This window comes from Camelus bactrianus, chromosome 3, assembly GCF_048773025.1.
Source record: "Camelus bactrianus isolate YW-2024 breed Bactrian camel chromosome 3, ASM4877302v1, whole genome shotgun sequence".
NCBI lineage: Eukaryota > Metazoa > Chordata > Mammalia > Artiodactyla > Camelidae > Camelus > Camelus bactrianus.
In genome coordinates, this window is record NC_133541.1 from 54395120 (window position 1) to 54419661 (window position 24542).

The window sequence follows — 24542 nt, forward strand, 5'->3', positions numbered from 1 at the left end:
TTCTCTCCCATCCCTTCTGGAGAAGACCCTCCTGCTGATGAAGAACATGCTCTGTGTGACCTACTTACTGGGTCGTAGGAAGCAGGGCCAGTATGGTCACCAACACTTTGCAAAGCTACACATCTTTCCTTACCTCATTTCTTCCTTTTTGCCCTCATTCTCACCACTTTAAAGCTGTAAAGTAAGGATACTTGGCCATAATAAAATACTAAACAAAGTAGTCATGGCAGACATAGATATGCACCACTCAGATTCGCCCTTCAAGAAAGTACGTGTTATCCAGCTGCAAGGACTGGGCTTAGCTGACAGCCCTCTGGCTGACAGCACCTACAGGATTCACCTCAGCTTTTGAGCTAAGGTCACATACTTCTCCAGGTGGCTCCTGGCCCGTGACTGATTGTGATGATGGTAGCCAAGATCACATTCTCATTGCTGGCCCCCACCCAGTGACAGAGCAAGCAGTGGTAGCAGGGCATAGCCATTTCCACCCAACTCACACCTTCTTTAATAATCATTGCTCCAGTTCCTCACTGGGCTGGCAGAGATTGTCAGGTTGGCATCACAGGCTGACGATGATCCCATCCCCATCCCCACTTATCCTGCCTCCTTCACAGATGTCCCTCTCCATAAACCTTGTACACTCCTCACTCCCTTTCACTGTCTGCTTCCCAGAGAGCCCAGCTGGCATGGTTGGTACCAGAATTAGTCTGAGAAGCAGTAAGTTAGAAGCAGTAAGCAGTAGTAAGATGGGGTTTGGGGGCTGAATCATTCACAACCTGGCTAGTCACAAGCACTATATTCTGAGTGATGGGCAGAACACAGAGAGCCCCTGGAAAAAGCTGAGAGTCCTGTTTCTAAAATTTCCACTGGTGGTGAGTTGGGAATATGTACCAGTGGAGATGACTGCCATGGTTGGTGCAGTGATTTAGGCATTTGAAATGTAAGGGGAATGATAAATACAAGGATAATGAAATTGGAGGGTTGTTATCTGATTGTGTTGTCATCCTACAGACTGATAATGAAAAAGCTGTGGGTAACTAACATTGCTTACAGACCTGAAGGTCATTCTCTCAGGACAAGAGAATTTAACATCCAAGCTAGGCCCTTAGGGGATGTTGAAAACATGCTATGAGGGTGACTCCTGGAAACCTGCAAAAAGCAATGAGCTTCACAGAGCCTGAACTGAAATGTCTGAATTGCCATGGTATACAAAAGGAGAAACAAATAAAAGACTCAGGGAAGTAGGAATGCTGGGATGGATATGCTATGTGAGGTCAGAACAAAGTATGTTTCCCAGGAAGGTCCAAAGGATATGCCATTCATCAAGGTCGTTCATAGAAATGTGCTGGTGAGAGGGGCCCCAGCACCCCCATGGAGATCACTGTGGCTCTCCTCTGAAGACCAGGGTTAAAGGCAGGAGAAGTGGTCACAGAATTTGGCTCGGTGATAGCAACAGGGATGAGAAGGAACTGGAGTAATAGAGGCCATTTCTGGCATTTCACCACCAGCAGTCAGAGGGTCACAGTGTCCACAGTATGGGATCATTAATAGAACACAGCATCCCTACGGGCCAAAAAGCTGAGCAGCCAAAAGACACTGCTTAATATACACAGTCAAAATAGAGCAGGAGTGGATGAGCAGAGGTTGAGGGAAGTACTCAAAGTAGTACTCTTGCCCAGTTTTCAGTTTTCAGACCTGGTACCCACTGACTAACGAGATGACTGACTCCCAGTGCAAAGAACTCTGCAATATATAATGCTTTCCCCAGTGCTTCCCCAAAGGGATCTAGGCCATGTACTTGAGTGACTGTTACCTGGGGAAAGGGAAATTCCCAGATGTTTTCAAGGACTGTTGGAGACAGAGTCTAAGTTGATTCCTATACCCAACAACAAGAAGCTTTATCATGAGCTCTGTGTTACAGCAAAGGAATACTGGGGCTAGGTAATAAATGGAATCTGGACCAACATCTGGGTCCATCAGGTCTGTGAACTCACCTAGTACTTATCTCTCTCATCCCCAAATATGTAATTGGGATTGACATGTGGCAGTTGGAGTAAGCCACATGTTTGTCCTGCTGATGAGAGCTATGATAGTAGAAAGTCAAGTGGAAGTCTCTGAAACTTCCCATCTTGCACCAAGATAGTGAAACAAAAACAGTATAACCCTGGAGAGGGATAGCAGAGATGAGAGCCACTCTTAAAAATGTAGGCATGGTGGTCCCTAGAATATCTCTGTTTATTTGATGGTCTAGTCCTTGTAGAAACCAGATGGATTCTAAAGCCTCTTGCTAGGTCAACCAAGAAATAGCCCTGATCACAGCTGCCCAGCCAGATTTAGTTTCTTTGTTAGAGCAGATAACATGGTCTCTGATTCACAATATGCAGCCATTGATTTGGCGAATGTGTATTTTTCTATCCCAGGCAGGAAAGAAGATCAGAAACACTTTGCTCCAGGGCCATGTTAGCTCTCCCTCTCTTTGTCATAATTTAGCCTGAAGACATCTGGACTGCCTAGACATATCGCAGAATATCATATTGATTTGTTACATTGATGATCTGGCAGGAGGAGTAAGAGGGTGTTGGCCTGCTGGAGACCTTGGGAAGACACATGCACTTCAGAGGAGGGGAGACAAACTACAAAATTTCAGGTACTTGCCAACTTAGTAAAGTTTCTGCACATCCCATGGTCAGGTGCAAGCCAGGACATTCCCTTCAAAGTGAAGGACAGATTGCTGCACATGCAGCCACCACTACAATGAGGAAATACAGTGACTGTTAAGCCTCCTTGGGCTTTGGAGGCAACACATTCAACACCTAGGAAAACTGCTGCAGCTCATATATCGGGGGATATGGAAGGTTCCAGCTTTAAGTAGGGCTCAGAATAGAGACTGGCTCTGCTGCAGAAGGTCTTCACTGCAGAGGAAGCAGCTCTGCTGCTTAGAACATAAATCCCGGCACACCCTGTGGTATTTGAGATGTTAGTAGTAAAAGATAAGGTGTGGTGTTCACCGCAAGTCCCAGTGGAAGAATCACAACCCATGCTCCTGGGGTTATGGAACAAGGTCACAATGTCGCTTTCTGTAGCTTTACTTATTCCCAGGGAATAATTTATACAGTCAGAGATTTCACTTGACAATCAGATACAGACCTAAAGAAAGAATTGTAAAGTACTACAGTAACCTGCCATGGGAATTTTGGTTTGTTTCTTTACATTTCTAGGATAACAATTACTAAGACAGAGGAAATGAGAAACATTGAAACAATCCTTTTGACAAAACACCATTGCCAGGGTATTGGGGGAACATACTTAACACCTGTGTGGCCACGAACCAATTTTCTCTAGCACCCTCGTGATAAGACATACTTTTATGTATGTGGATAAATATTGCAATTTTAATATACGTGTAAATTAAAATATATCCCATAAACATATTCTTTTTGCATTCATTCTTTTTCTTCTTTTTTTGTTTTTGTTTTTACATTCATTCCTAGGATTTATACTTATCTATAACATATTAGAAGAATAGAGCTGGTAATTATCTCATCACTTTTTTATCAGGAAAATTTTTCTATAGTGTGCTATTGTTTGCTTAACTAGTGATACAGGTTTGTAATAGGTTTTCTTTCTTCCTGCCTTTCACAAGTTATATCTCTGATTTGCATTTGAGAATTTCCACAAGTTCAGTTACTAGCTTTGAAAATTTGTAGTTCACATAAAGAACTGTAAGAAGGTTTAAAAACCGTTTCCCTTTTTGCTCATTCTGCCCTGCTGAAAGTCGAAAGTGCCCCCTTCCCTCCTCTCCTTTTTTTTGGGGTGGGGGTGGTCAAAGCAGATCTGTAAGATCTAAAACGTCGGCTGAGCTACAGGGTTAAAATTTTAGGCTGTTTATTTAGATGTCGGAACAATACTGAATTAAGTGTGGTAACAACGCAAGGTTAAGCCAAACGGCTTCGCATATATTTCAGAAACATAGATAAAAGTAACAATTCCCATGTTACTTTACTGAGAATGCAGAATACCTGCAATATGAATTGAACACTAGCAGGAAAGAGAATGCAATAATATAAATTGGATTATAAAATCCACTAGGTAATTTTAAGAATGTGTTTCATCATAGCTGAGTATGAATAGCAGAATTCTTCAGATTTACATGGTTTTTTTTTTTTTTTTTTGTATGTGCGTTCTGGGAACTCTGATAATTGAATACAATTTCAAAGGGCTCTAAGAAAAAAAAAAAGCGCTCAAGCCAGTGACCTCAAAACTAGATTCACAGCACAGTACACAATAATGCAACAGAACGCTGATGAACAGAAATGTAAGCATTCATACTATTAGGACGTGACTGAATTTTCACTTAATTTTATTTTGTTTTGGGGTTATACTCCAAAACAGACACTTCATTTCATATCTTAAAATTGTATCACAAGGGTGTTAGGAGAGAATTCAACAGCCTGCGGGGGGGGGGTCTCAATAAAATATAGCACATAGATCGCATAACGTTATCCCTCCGGGTGAATGGAGGAAAATTTACGCTTGAGGGTCCCTTTGAATAAATGGACTTGAAAACTCAGTTCCTCCGTTTCTATTCCTCCTCTCCTGGGTTCGGAAGCCACCTGTGCCTCAGTGAACACCTGCCACTCTTCCCGCCGGCGAATCGCCTGCTGCAGCTCGCAGGAGGAGGAGGCTTCGCGGAAGGAAGAAGAGTCGGGCTCGCAGCAACCAGCGGGCGTGGGCGGGAGACGCTGAGGGGCGGGGCCGACGCGCGCGGGCGGGGTGTGCGCGCCGCCGCCGTCGCGTCACCAGCGTGCGGCACGTGCCCGTGTTTACGTCCCTCGTGGAGCCGCCGACGTCAGCAGCCAAATGGCAACGTTGTGGCGATACTGAGGCGCAGAGTTTAGGAGTCGCATCCCTCCGTCAGGCCGGCTCCAGGCGGTCGGGAGGGGGAGGAGGAGGAGGAGGAGGAGGAGGGGCGGGGAAATCAGCCCGGGCGAGCTGCGGAGAAGCACACGCCCGCCCCGACCACCTACCCGACCTCACGGAACCCGCACCTCATCTCCGGAGCGCCACAGACGCAGCACCGCGGCCTCGCTCAGGGGGCGGCTGGGGCGGGCACCAGGCGCTGCCGCAGCGCGGGGCTTGTAAACAGATCCCGCCACACGTGACCATGTGAACTACCTGCTCCTGGGACGCGTATTGTCTTTCCGCGAGCAGCGCCACAAAGGAGCGCAGCGGGTCCGAGCGCGGAGAGGCGGGCGAGCGAGCGGGGAGAGCCGGCTGGCGTGCAAAGATGGCTGAAGGCGTCCGGCGACGGTGAGCGGGGGGCGCGGCGCAGCCAGCCGGTGAGTTTTCTGGCGGGCAGGGCCGGCGGCGCCTTCCGCGCGGCCTGGCGCCGGAGCCACCATGTCGTTCGCGCTCGAGGAGACGCTCGAGTCGGATTGGGTGGCCGTGCGACCGCATGTATTCGACGAGCGCGAGAAGCACAAGTTTGTCTTTATCGTCGCCTGGAACGAGATTGAGGGCAAGTTTGCCATAACCTGCCACAACCGGACGGCCCAGAGGCAGAGGAGCGGCACCCGGGAGCAGGCGGGGGCGCGAGGGGGCGCCGAGGCTGGCGCACCCACGTCCGACGGGACCCGCAGGCCGGGCAGCCCGGCGGGCAGGGGTCGGCCCGAGGCCACTGCCTCGGCTACTCCGAGCAGGAGCCCTGGGCCCCGGAGGCGCCCGGCCTGGGCGGAGGGCGGCTCTCTACGGAGCGCGTGCAGCCTTCGAGGGGACCCCCTGCCGCGGAGTTTGGCCGGAAAAGAGGCGGAGAGCCCTCTCCGGAGCCCAGTGCGGGGCAAGTCCAGCCCGGTCCGTAGTGCATCGGGAGGCAGAGATGTGACGGGTGCCGCCGCTGCGGCAGCCCCAACAGCGCCCAAGGAGGCCCAGGTGTCGTCGGTAAGGGTAGTCAGCGCCTGCGGGACGGTCGCCGAGGAGATCGAGGTGCTGGAAATGGTGAGGGAGGACGAGGCGGACCCGGCGTCGCTGGGGCTCTCGGACGCGGAGCAACCGCCGCCCGCCGCTGAGCTGGAGTCCCCGGCCGAGGAGTGCAGCTGGGCCGGGCTCTTTTCCTTCCAGGATCTGCGCGCGGTGCACCAGCAGCTGTGCTCGGTGAACTCGCAGCTGGAGCCATGCCTGCCGGTATTCCCAGAGGAGCCCTCGGGCATGTGGACAGTGCTGTTCGGGGGCGCACCAGAGATGACCGAGCAGGAGATTGACACTCTGTGTTACCAGCTCCAGGTCTACCTGGGCCACGGCCTGGACACCTGCGGCTGGAAGATCCTCTCCCAGGTACTCTTCACCGAGACCGACGACCCAGAGGAGTATTACGAAAGCCTTAGCGAGCTGCGGCAGAAGGGCTATGAAGAAGTGCTTCAGCGGGCCAGGAAGCGCATCCAGGAGGTAAGGACCTACTCTGGGCTCCAGTCATCGCTTTTGGTTACTCAACTGCCAAAGGCTGGAGCCTCGGTCTAGGCTGCGCGCTTTTGGGGCACTTGTTTTTCTAGACAAGAGAAAAGTAAGACGATGGGTTCCTGACCTGTCTCCCCTTTCATTCCTCTTTGGTAGGAAAACCGTGGCTTTCCTTATTAATCTGCCCTCTGAAGGAACTTTCAGTCTTTAGATTTCGGCACCCCACTTATCACATAGATTCTATACAGTGTAGTGCTTTGTTTACTACTAAGTACTGATAAGATTAAAGCCACTTAGCAGAAAGATATCCTGTAAATAAATAAAAACTGAGTGAGCTTTCTCGTTATCCCTCCTAAAGCTCTTTCTAGCAATAATTGCCCAGATTATTAACCTTACTTTCTTGATATCATGTTCAGTTATTCAGAATGGTTTGTCTTATGGAGGAAAGTTGGTCAGTTTTTTAACTCCTTATGTAATTTGGCAACTTAGGCAAATTTTAAAATCATTTTTCTGCAGATTAGTGACCTGTCCAAAGAAAAAAGTCCCTCCTGACAATTGGATGCAAATAGACTGAAAGGTTTTATACGCAGTTTAGGAATACCTTAAGTCTTTAAGGAGGGCTCATGTTCAACTCCTGTTTTAGGGAGAAAAAAGGCCCTGGTTAGGAATGTTTATTGTACTTTGTACTTTAGGAGTAAAAGCAGTGCAAAAGCTTTTTCAAAGGAATCCTTAAAATTGCAGGAAACATCGGGAAAAGGTCTGAATGATTATACATAGGGAGCCCTACGTGTGTATAATTTGAGGTCCATGCCTATTGAACAGCTTCTGCGGAAAGAACTACTAAAAAGCATTTTAAAATATACTTAGTTTCCCTTAATGGGACACTAACAGATAACTTTCTCAAAGCAATTTATAATCTTTAGTGTTAGTACTGAAGTTGGAGTTGGTGGGAAATGCCCCTTTTTATGGTGTTTGTATTCCTGACATTGTGTTGTGATCTGTCAACCTTGCCTATGTTTATGTAATACTTGAATCCTACTATTAATGCTAAGAAGCTGGAACCTCCTGGTTGCTTCTTGGAATAGTATATATTTTTCTTTGTGAGACGTCAGGATTTAGGAAATAATTCTTGTTCACTTATCCCACTGTGCTCTTTTACAACTTAACTGATTCCAGGTTTTCACTCCTTCCTGTTAGTTTACTTTATGCTAACTAAACATCATCCATCATAATGTGATCCTAGAGTTCCTGGGGTCTGTTTTTATTTCCCTTTTCATCATTTCACTTCTGGAGTCTGTGTTCTACCTTAAATCCTTTTTGGAAGGAAGTGACAAATCTTAAATGGTCACATTCTCTTTAGAGTTTTGTTAATAGCGACCTGCATGTCTTTTAAACTGAAAAGACAAAGTTTGTACTTCTTTCTCTTCATTTTACAGATATGTATTATCCCTTTTTTTTTCTTTTATTCACTTTCTGTTTTTTAGTCCCTAAGTGATATAGGCATGTCTGGTTTTGATTTTACTGATACTCAGAAAAAATAATTTTATCTGATTTTTTAAAATTCAAATTGGGTCAAAGGGCTGCTGAAACGTATAATTATAGTTTTCTTGAACTCATGTACATTTAAAATATATATATATTTTTCCTAATTAAGGTAAGAGTGACCATAATGTTTTATTCTCTTTAACAGAGAAAAATTTGAACTTTTAAAGTGTACTTTGTTTGGGAAACAGCTCAATAAATGAAGTTTATTATAAACTCATTGAACGTTAAATACGTAACTTTTTGGTGCTTCACTTAGTTGGCTTGAGCAGTATTTGAAAAAGCTATCAAGGACAACAAATAGGTTTAGTTATAATGCCCACCCTCGTTTCTACTGGAAGGTTATTTTGAAAGAAATTACGAGGCTCAGGGGGGAAGGATTGCATGATTAATTAGTGATGTCTGCCATGGGTGTGACAATGAGAGTGTATAGCACACCAGCTCTATTTGTTTTCCTTCCTCCTCTGCTTAATTTTTTGCTACCTTAATAGTTTACAGTAACTTTTTTTTACGTAGTCTTTGTAGAAGAATTTTTGCATAATTGATTCTATTGTTAGTAATTATGTCTAATTCAGTGTTTTTTTTCTTTCAATTCCTAGTTCTCAACTTGACTTGTGGAATTGGCTATAGGTTTTAAAGCTAGGTATGTCTGGTAAATGCAGAAAATCTAATCCTTTGGTCATATTTTTCCTTTTAATTTCTCTGAATCTTTTTTCTGGTTCTTTTTCCTACAGTATTCCTTTTCCTATTAATGTAAAGTTTTCGATTTAAACACCACACCTAATTGGTATTCAGAATGGTCAGTAAATTGTTGAAGGATTTTTTTTTTTAATAGAACAAACTGTACAGCTAAATTGTAAACTTCTCAAGGTCCCTGGCCTTGACAGTATCTTGGAGTTTTATTCTTTGCTACCCTAGTTCAGGGCCACACATCATGTGAGCACTCTTACTAATAGTGGACAAAGAACACTGGTGTGTTTGTTTGTTTGTTTGTTTAGTATTGCAGGAATTTAAAAATATGGGGAAAGTGCCATTTTAATGTAAAATTGTGAGTAAATAAAAATTTGTAAGTTGCTAAATGTAAATTCCTCAAGGGACTGTGCTGTTTAAAATGCTTAACTTCATAATAAGGAGTTGTTATCTGGAGTTTTGGGTGAATTTCCTGTAAATTGAGGGGAGCTATAGATGGCGTTTAACAGAGTACCTTAAGTAGCATGCATAGTTTTATAGCATAGGCATATTTGCAGTTTTGGAAAGAAAGGCTTAAAGATGTTCTTCAAAAAGAGCCCTAAAACCACAATTATAAATGACCTGCTTTGTAAGTTTAGCATGTAACCTCTATTGGAGTTTGATTTTTGGGATACCTTTATGATTTAATAGAGGGCTATAAAAAGTACTCCTATATCTGTCTTGTGGAGTATTGAAGAATTAAACCTTAAGTTTTCTGCTAAAAGTTTTTGTTAATGGTTCACAAATTTGGTCAATTGATTAGTTTGTGAGGAACTACCATTTATACAATACTAATGAGAAATTATTTTTAGGTGACATAAGAATTGTAGATCGTATACTACTTAGGGTCTCAATCTGAGTACAAGGGAAATCTAAAACTTATTACATGGTAGGCTTGTCTTGGACTTTCACAAGGGTTTACTGTAAGTAGTGCTATTTATATAGCAAGCGCTCAATGCCTGAATGAATCAAGTGCCACCAAGGCCTATTGGAACGGTTTCAGCAGTAGCCTTGGTTGTTGGTCAGAACTGAGGATTGTATTACAGTGTGTGTGTATGGGTGGCCCATACTGTGGCTTTCCTTTGATGACCTGGATTTTGTAAATAATGGTTTCAGTATATGGACAGCTATTGAAATGGCTGTGGGCCTTTCGATGGTAAACCTTAACTGTGATGATAAGCTTGATTAAAATCTAAAAATCAGTGTTCACTTTGAAATTTATTATGTTTATAAAACTGCCCAATTCTAACTGCTTTCCAGTTGAAACCACTCAGAAGTATGTGTTTTCAAAAGTAACCTTGTAAGGCACACAGTAGACAGAGCTTACCTTGTATTTGGAGTCGGAAAGACCGGGGTTTGAATTAGCACTCACCACTTCTGTGACTTGTTTAGTTATTTAACCTCTTTAAAGTAGAGAAATGGGGAAAATACTTAAAAGGATGTCTGAAGGGTTAAGTAAGACATTATGAAAATACCTAACAAAGTGTTTGGCATTTAAAAGGGAGGCTTTCAGGAAGTGTTGTTTCAAGGGAATGTAAATATTGGCACTACTTAGGTATTGGGCGCTTCACAGTACCTCTATCCTTTCATCCTCCACACTATCTTTTGAGACAAGTAGTGTTTTATACATATTTTACTGAAGCAGAAGTTGAGACTTAAAGATGTTATGTGAGGGGGGAGGGTATAGCTCGGTGGTAGAGTGCATGCCTAACATGCAGGAGGTCCTGGGTTCAATTCACAGTACCTCCAATTAAAAATAAATAAATCTAGTTACCTCCTCCCTAGAAAAAGATGTTATGTGAATTTGGCCAACATTAAACAGCTAAGGAGTAACTAAACTCAGAGTCAAACTTAATTTGTCCTAATCCAAGCATGTGTTTTTTTCTGCCATGCCTTGTTTCCCTGATAACATTAGAAAGGATGTCATTCTCCACTCCTGAGATTGGGAGGGTGGCATCAGTATTTAAAAATCTAGTCAGTTCCGTAATGAACTTTTAAATTTAAGGTAACTCGTTTGTTTTATTTCAAATTAATAATGATAGGCATAGTGCAGGGCAGAGTCCACACCTTGTGTTTTAGAAGAAATAGGTTGCTTAGGTGCAAGGATGGGTTTATGTTAGACAGGAGTGCCTAATCACTGTTTTCCTTTGTAGTTTAAAATGACTTGGCTATAAACAACTCCTGACTTGAGTTGTTTTTTACAGAAGGGGCAAGGAGCTCTATGAAGTTTGTTTACTTATCACCCCTCCCAATTATGACTTTACTAATTTTCCTGGAAAATTAAATTTAGGTATAAAGCTCTGGAGCACTGCTGAAACACCAACTACAGTCCCAACTTAAGGTGATTGAGCTTTATGATGATGTGAAAGTGATCCGCCTTCAGTAGGAGCCATACTTGAACTTTTGATCTTTTCCAGGGTACCATACTCTCTCGTGATGCTGGGCAGCAAGCCACAGCTCCCAGTCAGCCACGCGATCATGATTCTGTGCCCATACAACCCTTCCATTTTCATTTTCAGTACAGTATTCAATTACATGAGATATTCATCACACTTTATTATAAAATAGACTTTGTGTTAGATGATTTTTGCCCAACTGTAGGCTAATGTGAGTGTTCTGAGCACATTTAAGGTAGGCTAAGCTAAGCTATAATGTTCAGTGGTTAGATGTATTAAATGCAGTTCTGACTTAGAATATTTTCAGCTTACTATGAGTTTATCTTGGGCAATAACCCCAGTGTAAGTCAAGGAAAATCTCTATATGCATTAGAGAAATGACAGTCTTTTTTTTTTTTTTCAGTGGAGGTACTGGAGATTTAACCCAGGATGTTGTGCATGCTAAGCACACGCTCTACCACTGAGCAGTTACCCTCCCATCAAAATGACAGTCTTTTATGAGCTCTAGGATGCTGGCCTTTGCACCGGTCAGCCACAGCCCATGATTAGGTATGAATAGTAGAAGCAGGCTTGGAAGGGACATAATGTACTGAATTGTCGTGGAGAGAGCTTTCTGTCTGAATATTTCCATAAACATAGTGCAAACTGCTCTTTTACTGTAAAACACAGTAGAGGAATAATGAAGCTAAGTGTATTTTGTGAAATTATTGAAAGTTATGATGAAAGACTTGAAAGCTAGAGGCTGTTAAAATAGTGACTTAGAAATCAATCATTTTCTTCAGTCCTGTGCCCCAATAAACTTTTGGTCGTTTTTCATATCACTGAAGAAATAGATAGGTGTAGGAAAAGAGTTGAAATATATGCTTCTGGGTTAGTGTGTCTGTAAGACAAAAACATGGAAGCTGGTGGCAGGCTGGCAGCCTTTCTGATAAATAATTTATATGGTAGTTTCTCTGCTTGCTGTTTAAATATCACATGATGCCAGGCCCACCAGATATTTCACAGACATGTTAACTCCTTGCTAAAACAAGGCCAAAACTTGAACAAATACTTCAGTAATGTGAGTACAAGGGTGTGTGTGTGTGTGTGCATATGTGTTGAAGGAAGAAGGCAAGTGGGAGGTTTGGTTTGTCAATAACAGTTATGGTTGAATTAGCAATCTTCACTCCCAGCATCTTCACACATAACTTTAGTTTCACTGTTCTCCATTGCTGCTTTATTTGGCCTTTCATTGACTGTAGAATATTGTTGGAAGTGAGACTTGAAAGCACGAGGTGGCCTTCCATTGATGGTTAGATGTACTTGTGCTTCTTTTCTTGTAATGGAAAGTTTCCCATGGCTCTTTTTACCCATTAATAGGCCACGATCTGCTCCCTCTAAATCTACCTGGTTTCTTTAGTTGTTACAGGAGAAAAATTAAGTGGTAAGAGACATAGGCAGTGAAGTCTAAACAATAGTTGTTGGTGCTATTTGTTTTTTGGTAAAAGTGGTGAAGTTCATTTGGCTTTTCGAGTTGTAGGGGGGACTGTTAATGCATACCAAGGAGCCTTAACACAGTATCTAAGTCATTAAAACTGCATAGGGCAGAGAAGGACTTATTTTAAAAAACTGGAAATTTTTGTGAGTTGTTTTCTTAAGTGTGGGGAATTGCCTTTATGCTTGTCCTTGCATTTTAAATTTTATGTAGTTATAATTGCATATGATAGATTTTTCAGACTGTAGTGAGGGTTTTATATAATAGGCTCAAAAATAGGCCTTATAGGCTAGACATTTTGTAGAGAATGATACTAAGGTTAAATGAAATTTCTTTAATGATTTAGGGTTTGATTGTAACTAACTTTTAAGGCTTGAGGGTGATGGTTTGGAGCTTTATTTATTCAACAAGTTTGTTTATTCAACAAATACTAGTTTGTTCTAGTAATACAGGCACAGGGGGAATACAGTAATAAATAAGAATGGTCATTTTCTTCAGGAAAAAAATTTAATTAAAATTGGTTACCAGGTCATCCTGCTGATTAGAATTAGTTGAGGCAGGGTACTTTTTAAGAAATGTCTCACTACACTATCTTAATTAGTGCTTAGTGGAAAGAAAATTTACTGGACATGGCTCAGGATAATGTGTGTTTTTGTCCTAATTCTGATACTAGTTGCTTGACCTCAATTGTTACTTACCCTTTTGGTGCCTTAATTTCATGTTTGTAAAATGAGATTATAATGTTCTTTCCATAAGGATTCACAGTAGCTCACAGGTGCAAGGTAACAAGGGTTGGGACCTGAGCCACTCGTTTTATGTGCTTGTATCCAGGTTTGGGTCTCTCTGAAGTAAGGTGACTGTTCTAGACATAGCACTTCTAATGTTGCTAGAGTTATATTTATGCTTTGAAAAAGCTCTAATTCATTTTTGAGTACATGAGGGCATTGAAGCAGGCAGGAGTAGCGTTTCTGCCTGGTTTTTTTTTGTTTGTTTTTTTTGGTATTTACTGGTTATCACTTTGTTCATTACCTGTACTTGAGGGTTTTTTGTGTGTATGCCTTTTCTCTATGGACTTTATTGTTCAAACTGCTTCCCCCTCAGTTTTTGATAACTTGCTGAAGTTACACTTACAAAACCAATATTTAATTGCTAAAATTCTTTCTGAAAGCCTTTCTTCCCCTTCACCTCCCTATCTAGGTGAGTTTCTGTACTATTTATTGACCCTAACGGGGTCATAACTGTAGTGACTGATATGTAGAGACTTATGTGAGGGTCTAGTTTTTTTGTTTTTAAGTGTGTAGATAATTTTTTACTTTATTTTATTTAAAAAAAATGTTTCCCCTGAACAGAGGCATTGTGGTTTGAACCCAGGACCTCGTGCGCTCCAAGCACATCTCTACCCCTGAGCTACACCCTACACCCAAGGCTCTAGTTTGGAATGATAAATGTCTGACGGTTATTAAATGCTTCCTGTGGATCAAGCAGTCGTGGGAGGTCTTTAAATATATTAACTTAGTTACCATGTAGATAGGAGTAGAGAAGGAAGGGTTCAAGTGAGTTTGAGTCCTGGCTCCTCCACTTAATAGCTTCGTGAATTTGGGCTCACCTAATTCTCTCAGTGCTATAGCTTCCTCATCTGTAAAGGCAGGAGAATACTACTACTGCCTTATAAAGTGATTTAAAAGTAGTTTTTATGTAGACTACTTAGAGTAGTGCCATTTATCAGTAAGCACTTGATAAATGTTAACACTTCTTAAATTTTTTTATTGTAAGGTACTGGGGATTGAACCTGAGACCTCACACATGCTAAGCATGTGTTCTACCACTGAGCTATACCCACCCCCCTACACTTACCAATATTAATCTTCATATTAACCTAAGAGGCGAAGATTTTACAATAGAGGAAACAGGTTCAGGAAGATTAGATAAATTTACCTAAGATAACATATCTATATAAGAGAACCAGATTCAAATCCATGCCTGATTTCAGCTGGTTTTCTTAACAACTGGACTATCTTCATTCCTATAGAAAGGGAGTGAAGCTAACTGATAAATATAGCCCTTGTCAAATTGAAATACATAGTCAATGTCTCATCACGGACAAAAATACTAGCAGTGTCTCACTGATCACTTTTTGGAAAACCTTCATTATGTACATGCACTGTCAATGTTGTCTGTCATTGGAGAACATTGTAATCCCAAAGGAGGCGAATTGTATGTCTGATACAGAAAACTGTGTTGTGTGCATGATACATTAAACTCTAATGGGAAACAGAATGCATATCTTTTTTATACAGACTTATAAAATTTTTCTGTAACCACAGGAAAAATAAATGTGATACTGATGCTTATTTTGTAAATTCTGTTCTTTATTGAGCTTGCTAAGGGTGATTGGTTTAGATGGTGTGATAATTTTCCTTAAGATTTCACAGATATGTTTTACTTTAAAGAAATTTTATTTTCTCCCCAAAACATTTTCTAGTACTTCCCCCTACAGTAGAAATAATAAGACCTGAAATCTGCCTCCTTTCTCCCTCTATTTATTCCCATTTCAAAAACTTGGTTCATAACTTTGAATTGCTAATATTGTACTCCCTTCCCCTCATAACTATACTGAATAATAATCTTATTTTTCTGGCTAGGCAGGGGAAGAGGGCAGTTAAGGATGTGAACTCTATTTTTAGCTGGAAATCCTACCTCCTCTTTTTCCCTTTTGTATTAGGTGATGTGAATTTGGGTATTGTGGTTGCTAAATGAAAATGAGAAGATTATGACAAGTAGGGTTAAAGAAGTGGAGGATTAAAAGAGAAAGAGACGAGAATTAACTTTAGCAATATTTGAACTTGAAAAAGGTTCATCTTTTTACTAAAAGGAAATTATATGCCAGCTCACAGTGAAGCCTGTCTAGATGGCTTGCTTTTGTAAACAGTGTTGTTGAAAGGTCTCTGGCTCCCTGAAGGGCTTTGGAGTTGGCCCTTCAGCAGGTTTTACTATACACATTGAGTCTTACGAGACCTAAAACTTCAAATAAAGACTATTTTTATTGAGGTATAATTGTTTTTCAGAGTTGTTATTTTCAGGTGTACATCATAGATATTCAATATTTTTATAGATTATACTCCACTTAAGATTATTATAAAGTACTGGCTATATTTCCTGTGCTGTACAGTATATCCTTGTAGCTTATTTAGTTTATACAGAGTAGTTTTTACCTTTTAACCTCCTACCCCTGTCTTGCCCCTCCCCCTTCCCTCTCCAATGTTAACTACTAGTTTGTTCTCTGTATCTGTGAGTCTGTTTCTTTTTTTGTTATGTTCATTGATTTGTTTTATTTTTTAGACTCCATGGTGTTTGTCTTTCTCTGAGTTGTTTTGCTAAGCATAATACCCTTCAGGTCCATCCATGTTGTTGCCAACGTCAAAAATTCAGTTTTGTATGTTTGAGTAGTATTCCACTGTATATATTTCATCATATTTTCAGTCTTGCTAGACTCAAAAGATTGATATCATTCCCATAAGAAAAAAATAATCGACTAATAGTTATGAGTCGGACATAAAGGGCAGTGGTTAAGAGATTAAGTTAGGCTGTGGAAGATTCACACCTTCTACCTTTCACCAGCTACCTAATTTTAGGCAATTTATTGAGCCTGTGCCTCTGGTTCTTTTTCTGTAAAGTAGCATAATAGTTACACGTACATCACTGTGTTGTAAGTACCTGTTGATCTCTGAATGCGTACTGATTCAGAGATGTTAAATAAGAATTTTAGAACTGAAATACTATGAAATCATTCATGCATTAGTTATTTCCTTTCCCATGTTGTTCCTATACGCACTTTAGCTTAATCGCTCGCTATTTCACCCTTGGACTGATTTTAGCTCTCCTTCATTGTCTTCCTTGCAGTGTAGCCTTTGTATACCTTGCTCCCAAACTATTTTAAAACATTACTTTGCAGATCTTCATACCCACCTTTCCAGCTCTTAACATACACACACCAAACTGAACTCTTCCATTGTTTACTGTCATCCTGCAGACAGAGCCCAAATTCCTGGCAATTAGATTCATTCACATTTTGCCAGTCTTATCTTTTTCTCTTCTCAGCATGAACCTTTCATTATTCTAGCCAAGCTTTTACCGATTATTCACTGAACTCAACCATACACCATGCTCCATTGTATAGGATCCTCCCTACCCCGCCCCCTTGTAGTCCTTTTTTTGTCTAAGTTCCACCCTCTTTCCAGGGCCAGGTAAGGTGCGCCTCCTAAAGAAAGTTGTTTCTGTCCACTGTCAGAAACCAGAGGAATTTCTTTCAGAAATTCACAGATCAGAGAGAACTTAACGTTACATACGGTTCATATCATCCATAACTGCTGCCTTGGTTTTTCTCTTTATGGGTCCCTCCTGCCCTTTAAAATACATTGTAAGGCCCAGGAGACAAAGATAGGCTTTGTTGTTAAGGTTTTCTAATGCCTCAATTTCCCAGTGCTTCTGTATGCAGTCAGTGCTCAGTGGGTGTTTTTTGATATGTTACAAAGCTGGTTTCTATACATGACATGGATGCATGTTTCTAACATTTTAATTAAAGGTTTTCACCTAGGAGTAAAACAAAATCAAATTTACCTCTCATCTATGAAGTAAAAAATTTGAAAGCCAATTTTTAAGATGTCAAAATGGGTCATTTCTGTCAGTAGCCCTTACATTTTCTAAAATTGGATTTCAGCATTAACAGTTGTTAGCAAATAATCAGTGGTTAATATAGAAATAACAAAAATGATTCAACAGTTTTACAAAACAAGAACTGAGTTGAGCAGCCCGCTTTGTGAATGGAAAATAACGTGTGGTATTGGGCCTTACTTGTCAGTAGGGGAAGCATCACCTAGACCTAAGGGAAGATCCTGGGGCCATGGATCCAGTTTTATTGCTGTAATAGGCTTCTCCCATCTGAGCACCTCAATGCTAGTCTTGAGTCACCCTTTTTCACACACATAATTTTTTGCATGTCTTAATCATTTAATGATGGATATGTTTGTAGATTAACGTAAGTTGCTTCTTACATCTTCTTAATTGGGGAAAAAAAACGGGGCACTGTTGAGTTTGACACATTAGAGTAGGAAGAAAGTTATGAAACTGCACAGGAGAGTTTAGCTTCTAAATTTTATATCTAGGACTTCAAAAATTATTCTAAGATCTTCAAAGATAGTGGTAGCCCTGTAATCCTAAAGTCAGAGTGAGGACTCTAGAACTGTCTCTGATTGGCAAGGTACAGTATGGGGACTACATAATTAAGCCCAGGAGATTCCTTCTCTCTCTCTTCTCCTTATAACTGGTCACTGGATTAGAAGCCAAGTTGAATAGGATTAGGTAAAGGAGTAAGTGGCACAGGGTTGTTGTACACTTTCTCTGTGCAGGGGTCATAGGGAGTCTTGAAAGAAAAAAAATTTTTAAGCTGTTGTCACTGGCATCTTTAAGAACCTAAGTTTAAGTTGTGGGTTCTTGCCCTAGACAACTTTTGCAGTAAGCAGAGCTTTGTTTCAAATCTGATATTTGAAACAAATATCAGATAACTGAGACTAGGTTAAGAGCCTAGTTTTTATCAGGTCTAGATCAGGGGAGGCAAAAAAAGGTGACCATTAGGGAAGCTAGAAAGAAGGGAAAGGGAGAAGTGTTCTATTTATTAGGCTAATGTATTTAATTAATGCTTTATATAATTAATTCTGCTTAATTTCTTTTACGTGAATCAGTGGAGCAAAATAACTTTCTCAGATTGCACAAGAGATATGTTAGATTTTTGTTTTGTTTTTTATTTTTTATTGAATTATAGTCAGTTTACAATGTTGTGTCAATTTCCAGTGTAGAGCACAATTTTTCAGTCATATGTGAATATATATATATTCATTTTCACATTCTTTTTCACCACGAGCTACCACAAGATCTTGTATATATTTCCCTGTGCTATACAGTATAAACTTGTTTATCTATTCTTTCTTTCTTTCTTTCTTTCTTTCTTTCTTTCTTTCTTTCTTTCTTTCTTTCTTTCTTTCTTTCTTTCTTTCTTTCTTTCTTTCTTTCTTTCTTTCTCTCTCTCTCTCTCTCTCTCTCTCTCTCTCTCTCTCTCTCTCTATCTCTATCTCTATCTCTATCTCTATCTCTGTCAGTATCTACAAATTTTGAACTGCCAGTCTGTCCCTTCCCACCCCTCTCCCCTCTGGCAACCACAAGTTAGTATTTTATGTCTATGAGTTTGTTTCAGATTTTGAAACAAATACAACTCTTTACTTTCTAGCCCCCTTTTCTACCTGTCCTCTTTTCCTCTGCATTTGCAGTGAGCACCTGTATTACGTTGGTTGCTCTTGAGCCCTTCTGAAATCATCCTTTGGAGGCATGTTGTATTCTCACTCAGATCTATCTACATTCTGACTCAGTTTGTGTCCATCAGTGAATCTTCTTAAATTTAGCAAACCCGCATTTCTCCATTTACTATATTTCCTTCTTTCTTTCTTTTTTTCCCCCATTTTAAATTCGGGCCTTCCCTGTACATCCCAAACACCCTTAATCCTAAGTCAGCTAACTCTGTGTCCAATTTCTTTCTACTCTTTTTTTTTTTGTATATGTATTATTTATAGCACCTTTCATGTTTCACAGTTCATAACCTGCAAATATCCACAGTCAAGTTTATTTATTCCTGGATTTAGTCAGCTTTGGTTAGCAAAATTGAAAATTAAGTATGTTATTATAGCAAGTTAGTGATTATATTTTACAGTTGTATTCTTCTATCATGGATTATAGGAAATGGTTTAGACTAAAAAGTCTAATGCTTAGTAAGTCGCATCTTTGAAGTTTTAAAGTGCATTTCCTTTAAGATTATTTTCGGATACTTAGATTAAAATGGATTGCCAGTTGAAGCTCTAATTGGTTTTACAGTAATCTAATGTTGGGAAAACATGAAACTTTATAGCAAAGAAGACAAATTAATAAATTAGCAGTGTTAGGTGAGATGCCTTGGGCTTCTCTGCAAGAGTATTAAGTTTAGTTGGTGCATAATAGCTTTGTAAAGGACTGCTCTATTTGTGGATCAAAGGCATGTGGGAAGTAATATATAAATATGTTAATACTTGAATAGAATAACTGATTTTCTCTTTTGAGGTTGCATTTATCTGTGTAGAGCGCTATTGTGATTTTATTAATAAGCATATAGTGACTTGATGTTTTTGTGTTGGTAGAAAATAGTATCTAAACTGGTGCATTACATTTACTTTAGTGTCTCTAAAAAACAGCTCAGAAAAGCCTAGTATCTGAGGATTGTCTTATTGCTGAATCCTGGCATTTGATTGCTTGTCAATGGCTATGGGGAATTTATTATTTAGAGATTTTGCTACCATGTTGGGTTTTTTCTCATTCTTTCAATAGGTTTGCAATTCCTAGGACTTAATAGAAAATCATTATCTCAATGAAAGCGTTCCATTTTCAAGTGGAATAAAGATAAAGGGCTTCTTTGAATGTACATTATCTTGCAAGGAGAGAATTATTGCCTTTATTAAAACTATAAAAATAGTTTGTAATGCATTGTGAACACTACCATTGTTTTATTGCTATTATACAGTAACCCCCTCCCCCTGGTCCTTCCTTATTCTGGTTATTTTATTTCTGATTTGCTGCAGTTTTGGTGCTAAGCCATGGCGGAAGTGAGCACCATTGCCACTTGTTAGAACTGATTTCTGAGACTTGAGAAGAGTCCTGTGATAAAGAAGTTGATTATGTACACAGCTGCTTTCATAATCCTTTTTTTCAATTGTAGCTTAAAATAGATGATTCAACACATGATTTAGTTATGCATGAAATAATAGGTGAGCAAAGGAAGAGAAGCATGTGTCATTTTCATACTTCTCATACTTCATTTTTAGGAAAGTGTATCTGTAGTTTTGGATATTGTGGCAAAGAGGAAAATTTAATTTTCCTTTTTTGGTGTGTAAGCCAGGATACCTTTGGGATGGGAAAGTGAAGAGAAATGTACAAAGACATAGGACATATATATTCTTCACCTTTTTAACAGCCCAAATGGTAGCATACTATATACTCTGTTATCTCTGTCTTGCTTTCTTTTCTCTTAACAAGCTGTATTTATTCTAATGGCTAAATAATGCTCCATTGAATGGATTTGTTTTGACACATAGGTTTTTCCTGACCTCTTGCTATTGAAACAGCACTCCTTTCCACACATGCATTTGTATCTATAGGACAAATTCTATAAGAGGAGTTGCTGGGTGGAAGAGAAATACATGTTTTGTTTAAATTGCTTTCTGTAGAGGATGTATCAGTTTACATTTTTTGAAACAAATGGAGGAGGTTGTGATTTGTTTCTATATCCTTTTAAGTAGGAGTGTATTTTAAAAACTTTTTGATCTGTGAAAAGTTTTAGTGATTTATTTTGCAGTATAAATGAGTCTTCATTTGTTCAGGAGTCATTTCTATGAACTCATTCATTCCATTATTTACCTATTTTTTGTTCGTGGTTTTTGACCTTGGAAATTGTCTATATTGCAAGTTTTTTTCCCTTTGTCATTTATTTCTTGATTTAATTTTTTATGTCTGTAGCCAGTTTAAAATTTTTGCTGCAAAATTTATTAGTCCTTTTTTTGATAGTTTCTACATTTTGAGTTATGCTGTAAAAGTCCCTTATGTTGAGATTATTTAAAGCAAAAAACAAAAAGACCCTCATTTCTTCTACTTTTATGATTTTGTTTGGATTTAAATTGTTGATCCTACTGGAATTTATTTTGGTGTAAGGAATAACGTAGGGAGTCCAACTGTTTTTTCTCTGATGAAATGACAGTTATCACAAACATTTCTTGAATGATTCATGCTTATGATTCATGCAGTGAACTTTCATATATCTGAAATACTTCATTGTACTTCATGCTTGTATCAGATATTTATACTACCTGGTAGGCTGTTGCCCCTCTCCACAACTACTCTTTATAAATTTTTTGTTTTTGCTATTTTTATCATCTTATTTTTTCATGAGAATTTAAAATTTTGTCTTTTCTTGTGCCGTGAAAATGTCAAAAGGTTGTTTTATTACCATGTGAAATGTGTAGGTTAGTGAGAATTGATATTTTTATTTTTATTTTTCCATTTATACAGTCTTTTGGTGCCTTAACATTTTATTTACATGGCTCCTAATAGATTTAAGTTTATTCCTAGGTATTTCTGTTTTGTTGTAAATAGAATCCTTGCTGGTTGTTCTGTATTTACTATGAAAGGGCTGTTGGTTTCTGCATGTATATTCTAACAGCTTATTGAATTCTAGTTCTATTGTGATTTTTCAGTTTATTCTAAATTGCCAGTTTTTAAATTAATAGAATTTTGTCAAAAGAACTGAAATATCTAATGATCATTTCAGTATTTTCTTTATAATGGTGAAAGGCCAAAATACAATTTAAAAAAAACAAGTAAACAAATCTTCAGAATGAAGAGAGTTAATTTGATGATTTTAATGGCCGCCACTGCTTTTAAACATCCAACTTCATTGAATGGCCCATGTCCAGAGATAAGATTCTGACCAGTGCTGGAGATAAGGCCAGGCTGACTCTGTCTCTTTGTACCTGTCTTCTAAAGATGATCATTCTGTGTTGGCTTCAGTAATAACTTTTTTTTCTTAAAATAGCTAAAAATGCTTTAATAGGGAACAGAACCACGAGAAATGGGACTTTTGGCTTAATTTTAGTCTGAATAGCACTAATTGAGCTATTATAAAATAATAGATGTAGTGAGAGAGTGAGAGGGGAAAGCGATTTTAGAGCCAAGGAAAAAAGTTACATACCATAATTCTACAGATTTCAATTTGAAAGTTTGAAAATTGACCATATCTTGTATAACTTACAGACTTTTGCCTCACAGTATAGTTAATATGGCTATACAATGTGTCTGTTGAAGCAGTACCTCTCAAACTTGGCTGTGCGTATTCATTATGCACTCAGATTCTGATTCTGTAGGTATGGAGTGGGGCCCTGAGGTTCTGTATTTCTAACATTTGCTGAGACCATACTTCAAGTAACTGGATACACAAATGACCATCACTTTGATACGGTTATTTAGATAAGTTGAACTTTGTGAACTGAAAATTAAACTGGTCACATTGATCAAATGCATCTTTCTTTCTGCTCCATAGATGGTTTCACTCATTAGAATGTGCTGCAGTTACAGAACCAATGTGATACCCTGCTCACTAGGGCATACCCTCTACTTCAGGGGGCATGATGGAAATTGCCACCCCCTTCCTCCCATCCAGATTGCTTATCTGTGATGCTTTTATTCATGTGATTTCTCAAGATTGGGTTGCTCTCCTTCACCTGTCTAGCACTTCCCATCCTTTTAAGACCCAGCTCAAATCCTAGCTTTAGAACATCTTTTTCAAGTGCTTTAGCCCACTCTGAACCAACTTTTCTCTAAACTTTTACAATCAGTATTTTACTTATATGTCTGTTGGTTTGTTTCCCTAGTTAGATTGTAGACTTAAAGGTAGGATCTATCTTGGACATTTTGCATTCCCTACATGACCTCTCTTCATGGATATCTAAAATGCAGTTTGGATGCAGTGTCTCTGAATCCGTGATCTTTGCTTCTAAAAACCTGTTTCTATTCTTGTGTTCTTTGTATAAATGAATACCAAAAACTTTAGGGTAAAGGGAAAAATCCAGTCGTTCACCAAGTCCTGTTGATTTTATCTCCAAAGCATTTCTTGAATGTGTGCTTTTCTCTTCCTCCAGTCTAAGCTTACCACCAACTTGTCATGGACTGACACAGGAGACTATGAACTGATATATGCATCCACTCTGGTGCCCCTTCCAATCGGTTCTCAGACATTGTAGTATAAGTTAGGGCCACCATGTCTGTTAGTGTCTCTAGAATTGTCTTTCATTATGTTCCCATGCTCTCTCTACTCCAGTTTGTTAACCTTATTTTATGGTAGCTAGGGACATGCCATTCTTTCTGACCCAATCTTCCCTTTACACCTTGCCTAGTTTATCCCTTTTTATCCTTCAGAGTACTGGTCAAGATTCTCTTCCTTGGGAGACTATATTCCTCCCTGGAACCAGTGAGGTCTTTGAAGGAAAAACAAAACAAAAAAACCTTTAATGGCATCTCTTTGCTTTTAGCATAAAGCAAGATTCCACTTGGTCTGGACTTCTGTCCACATCTGTAAATAATTTATGTGTTATCAGTTGTTAATATGACTGATGTCTGAATTGATTCTTTTTTGTTCAAGTTGACCTCTATTAAAAACGAAAAACAAAAAAACAAAACCAACCTACCAAAAAATACTTGTTAACAAAGCAGAAAGACATTGGTCTGATCCCCTTAAAACAATAGGGCTTAGCAGGGATGAAAATCAGTGTTAATTGGTTACTGTGAATTTATTTTTAATCATTTTTGGTTATATTTTAAAAACACAGTGAAATACAAAACTGTGTCTTTAAATAGGTTTGTATCTTCACTTTAAAAATTAATAACTGTCTTATCACTTTCAGGTTTACAGAGAAATTGAGCAGAAAATACAGAGTTCCCATTTACTCTTTCTCTCTTGTCCAGAGTCTCCCCTGTTGTTAACATCTTGTATTGGTGTGGTACATTTGGTACAGTTGATAATCCAGTGTTGATATATTATGATCATTTAGAGTCCATAGGCTACACTAGAATTCACTCTTTGTGTTGTACAGTTTTCTAGACTTTAACAAATGGATGTCATATATCCACCATTACAGTATCATGCAGAACAATTTCACTGCTTTAGAAATCCCCTATATTCCATATATTCATTAGAGTGTGACACCTCTCTCCAGTTGCTGCAACCACTGATTTTTATTAGTGTCCATATTTTGCCTTTTCCAAAATGTCATAGTTGGAACCATAGAGTACATAGTTTTTTCAGATTGGTTTCACTTCTCACTTTTCTT

At 39.3% G+C, this 24542-nt stretch overlaps 1 protein-coding gene across 2 annotated transcripts in view; it reads left to right on the forward strand.

The window, feature by feature from the left end:
- The first annotated feature begins 4809 nt into the window (after window positions 1-4809).
- The window catches only part of JMY (junction mediating and regulatory protein, p53 cofactor), a 62031-nt gene continuing 42298 nt past the window's right edge, over window positions 4810-24542 (forward strand). The window contains exon 1 of one of the 2 annotated variants that reach the window (XM_074360173.1): window positions 4810-6441. In XM_074360173.1, the coding sequence (XP_074216274.1) occupies window positions 5401-6441 (1041 nt within the window). In that variant the 5' untranslated portion in view covers window positions 4810-5400. The remainder of the gene's footprint in view (window positions 6442-24542) is intronic. The other variant, XM_010949256.3, reaches the window with a different exon arrangement.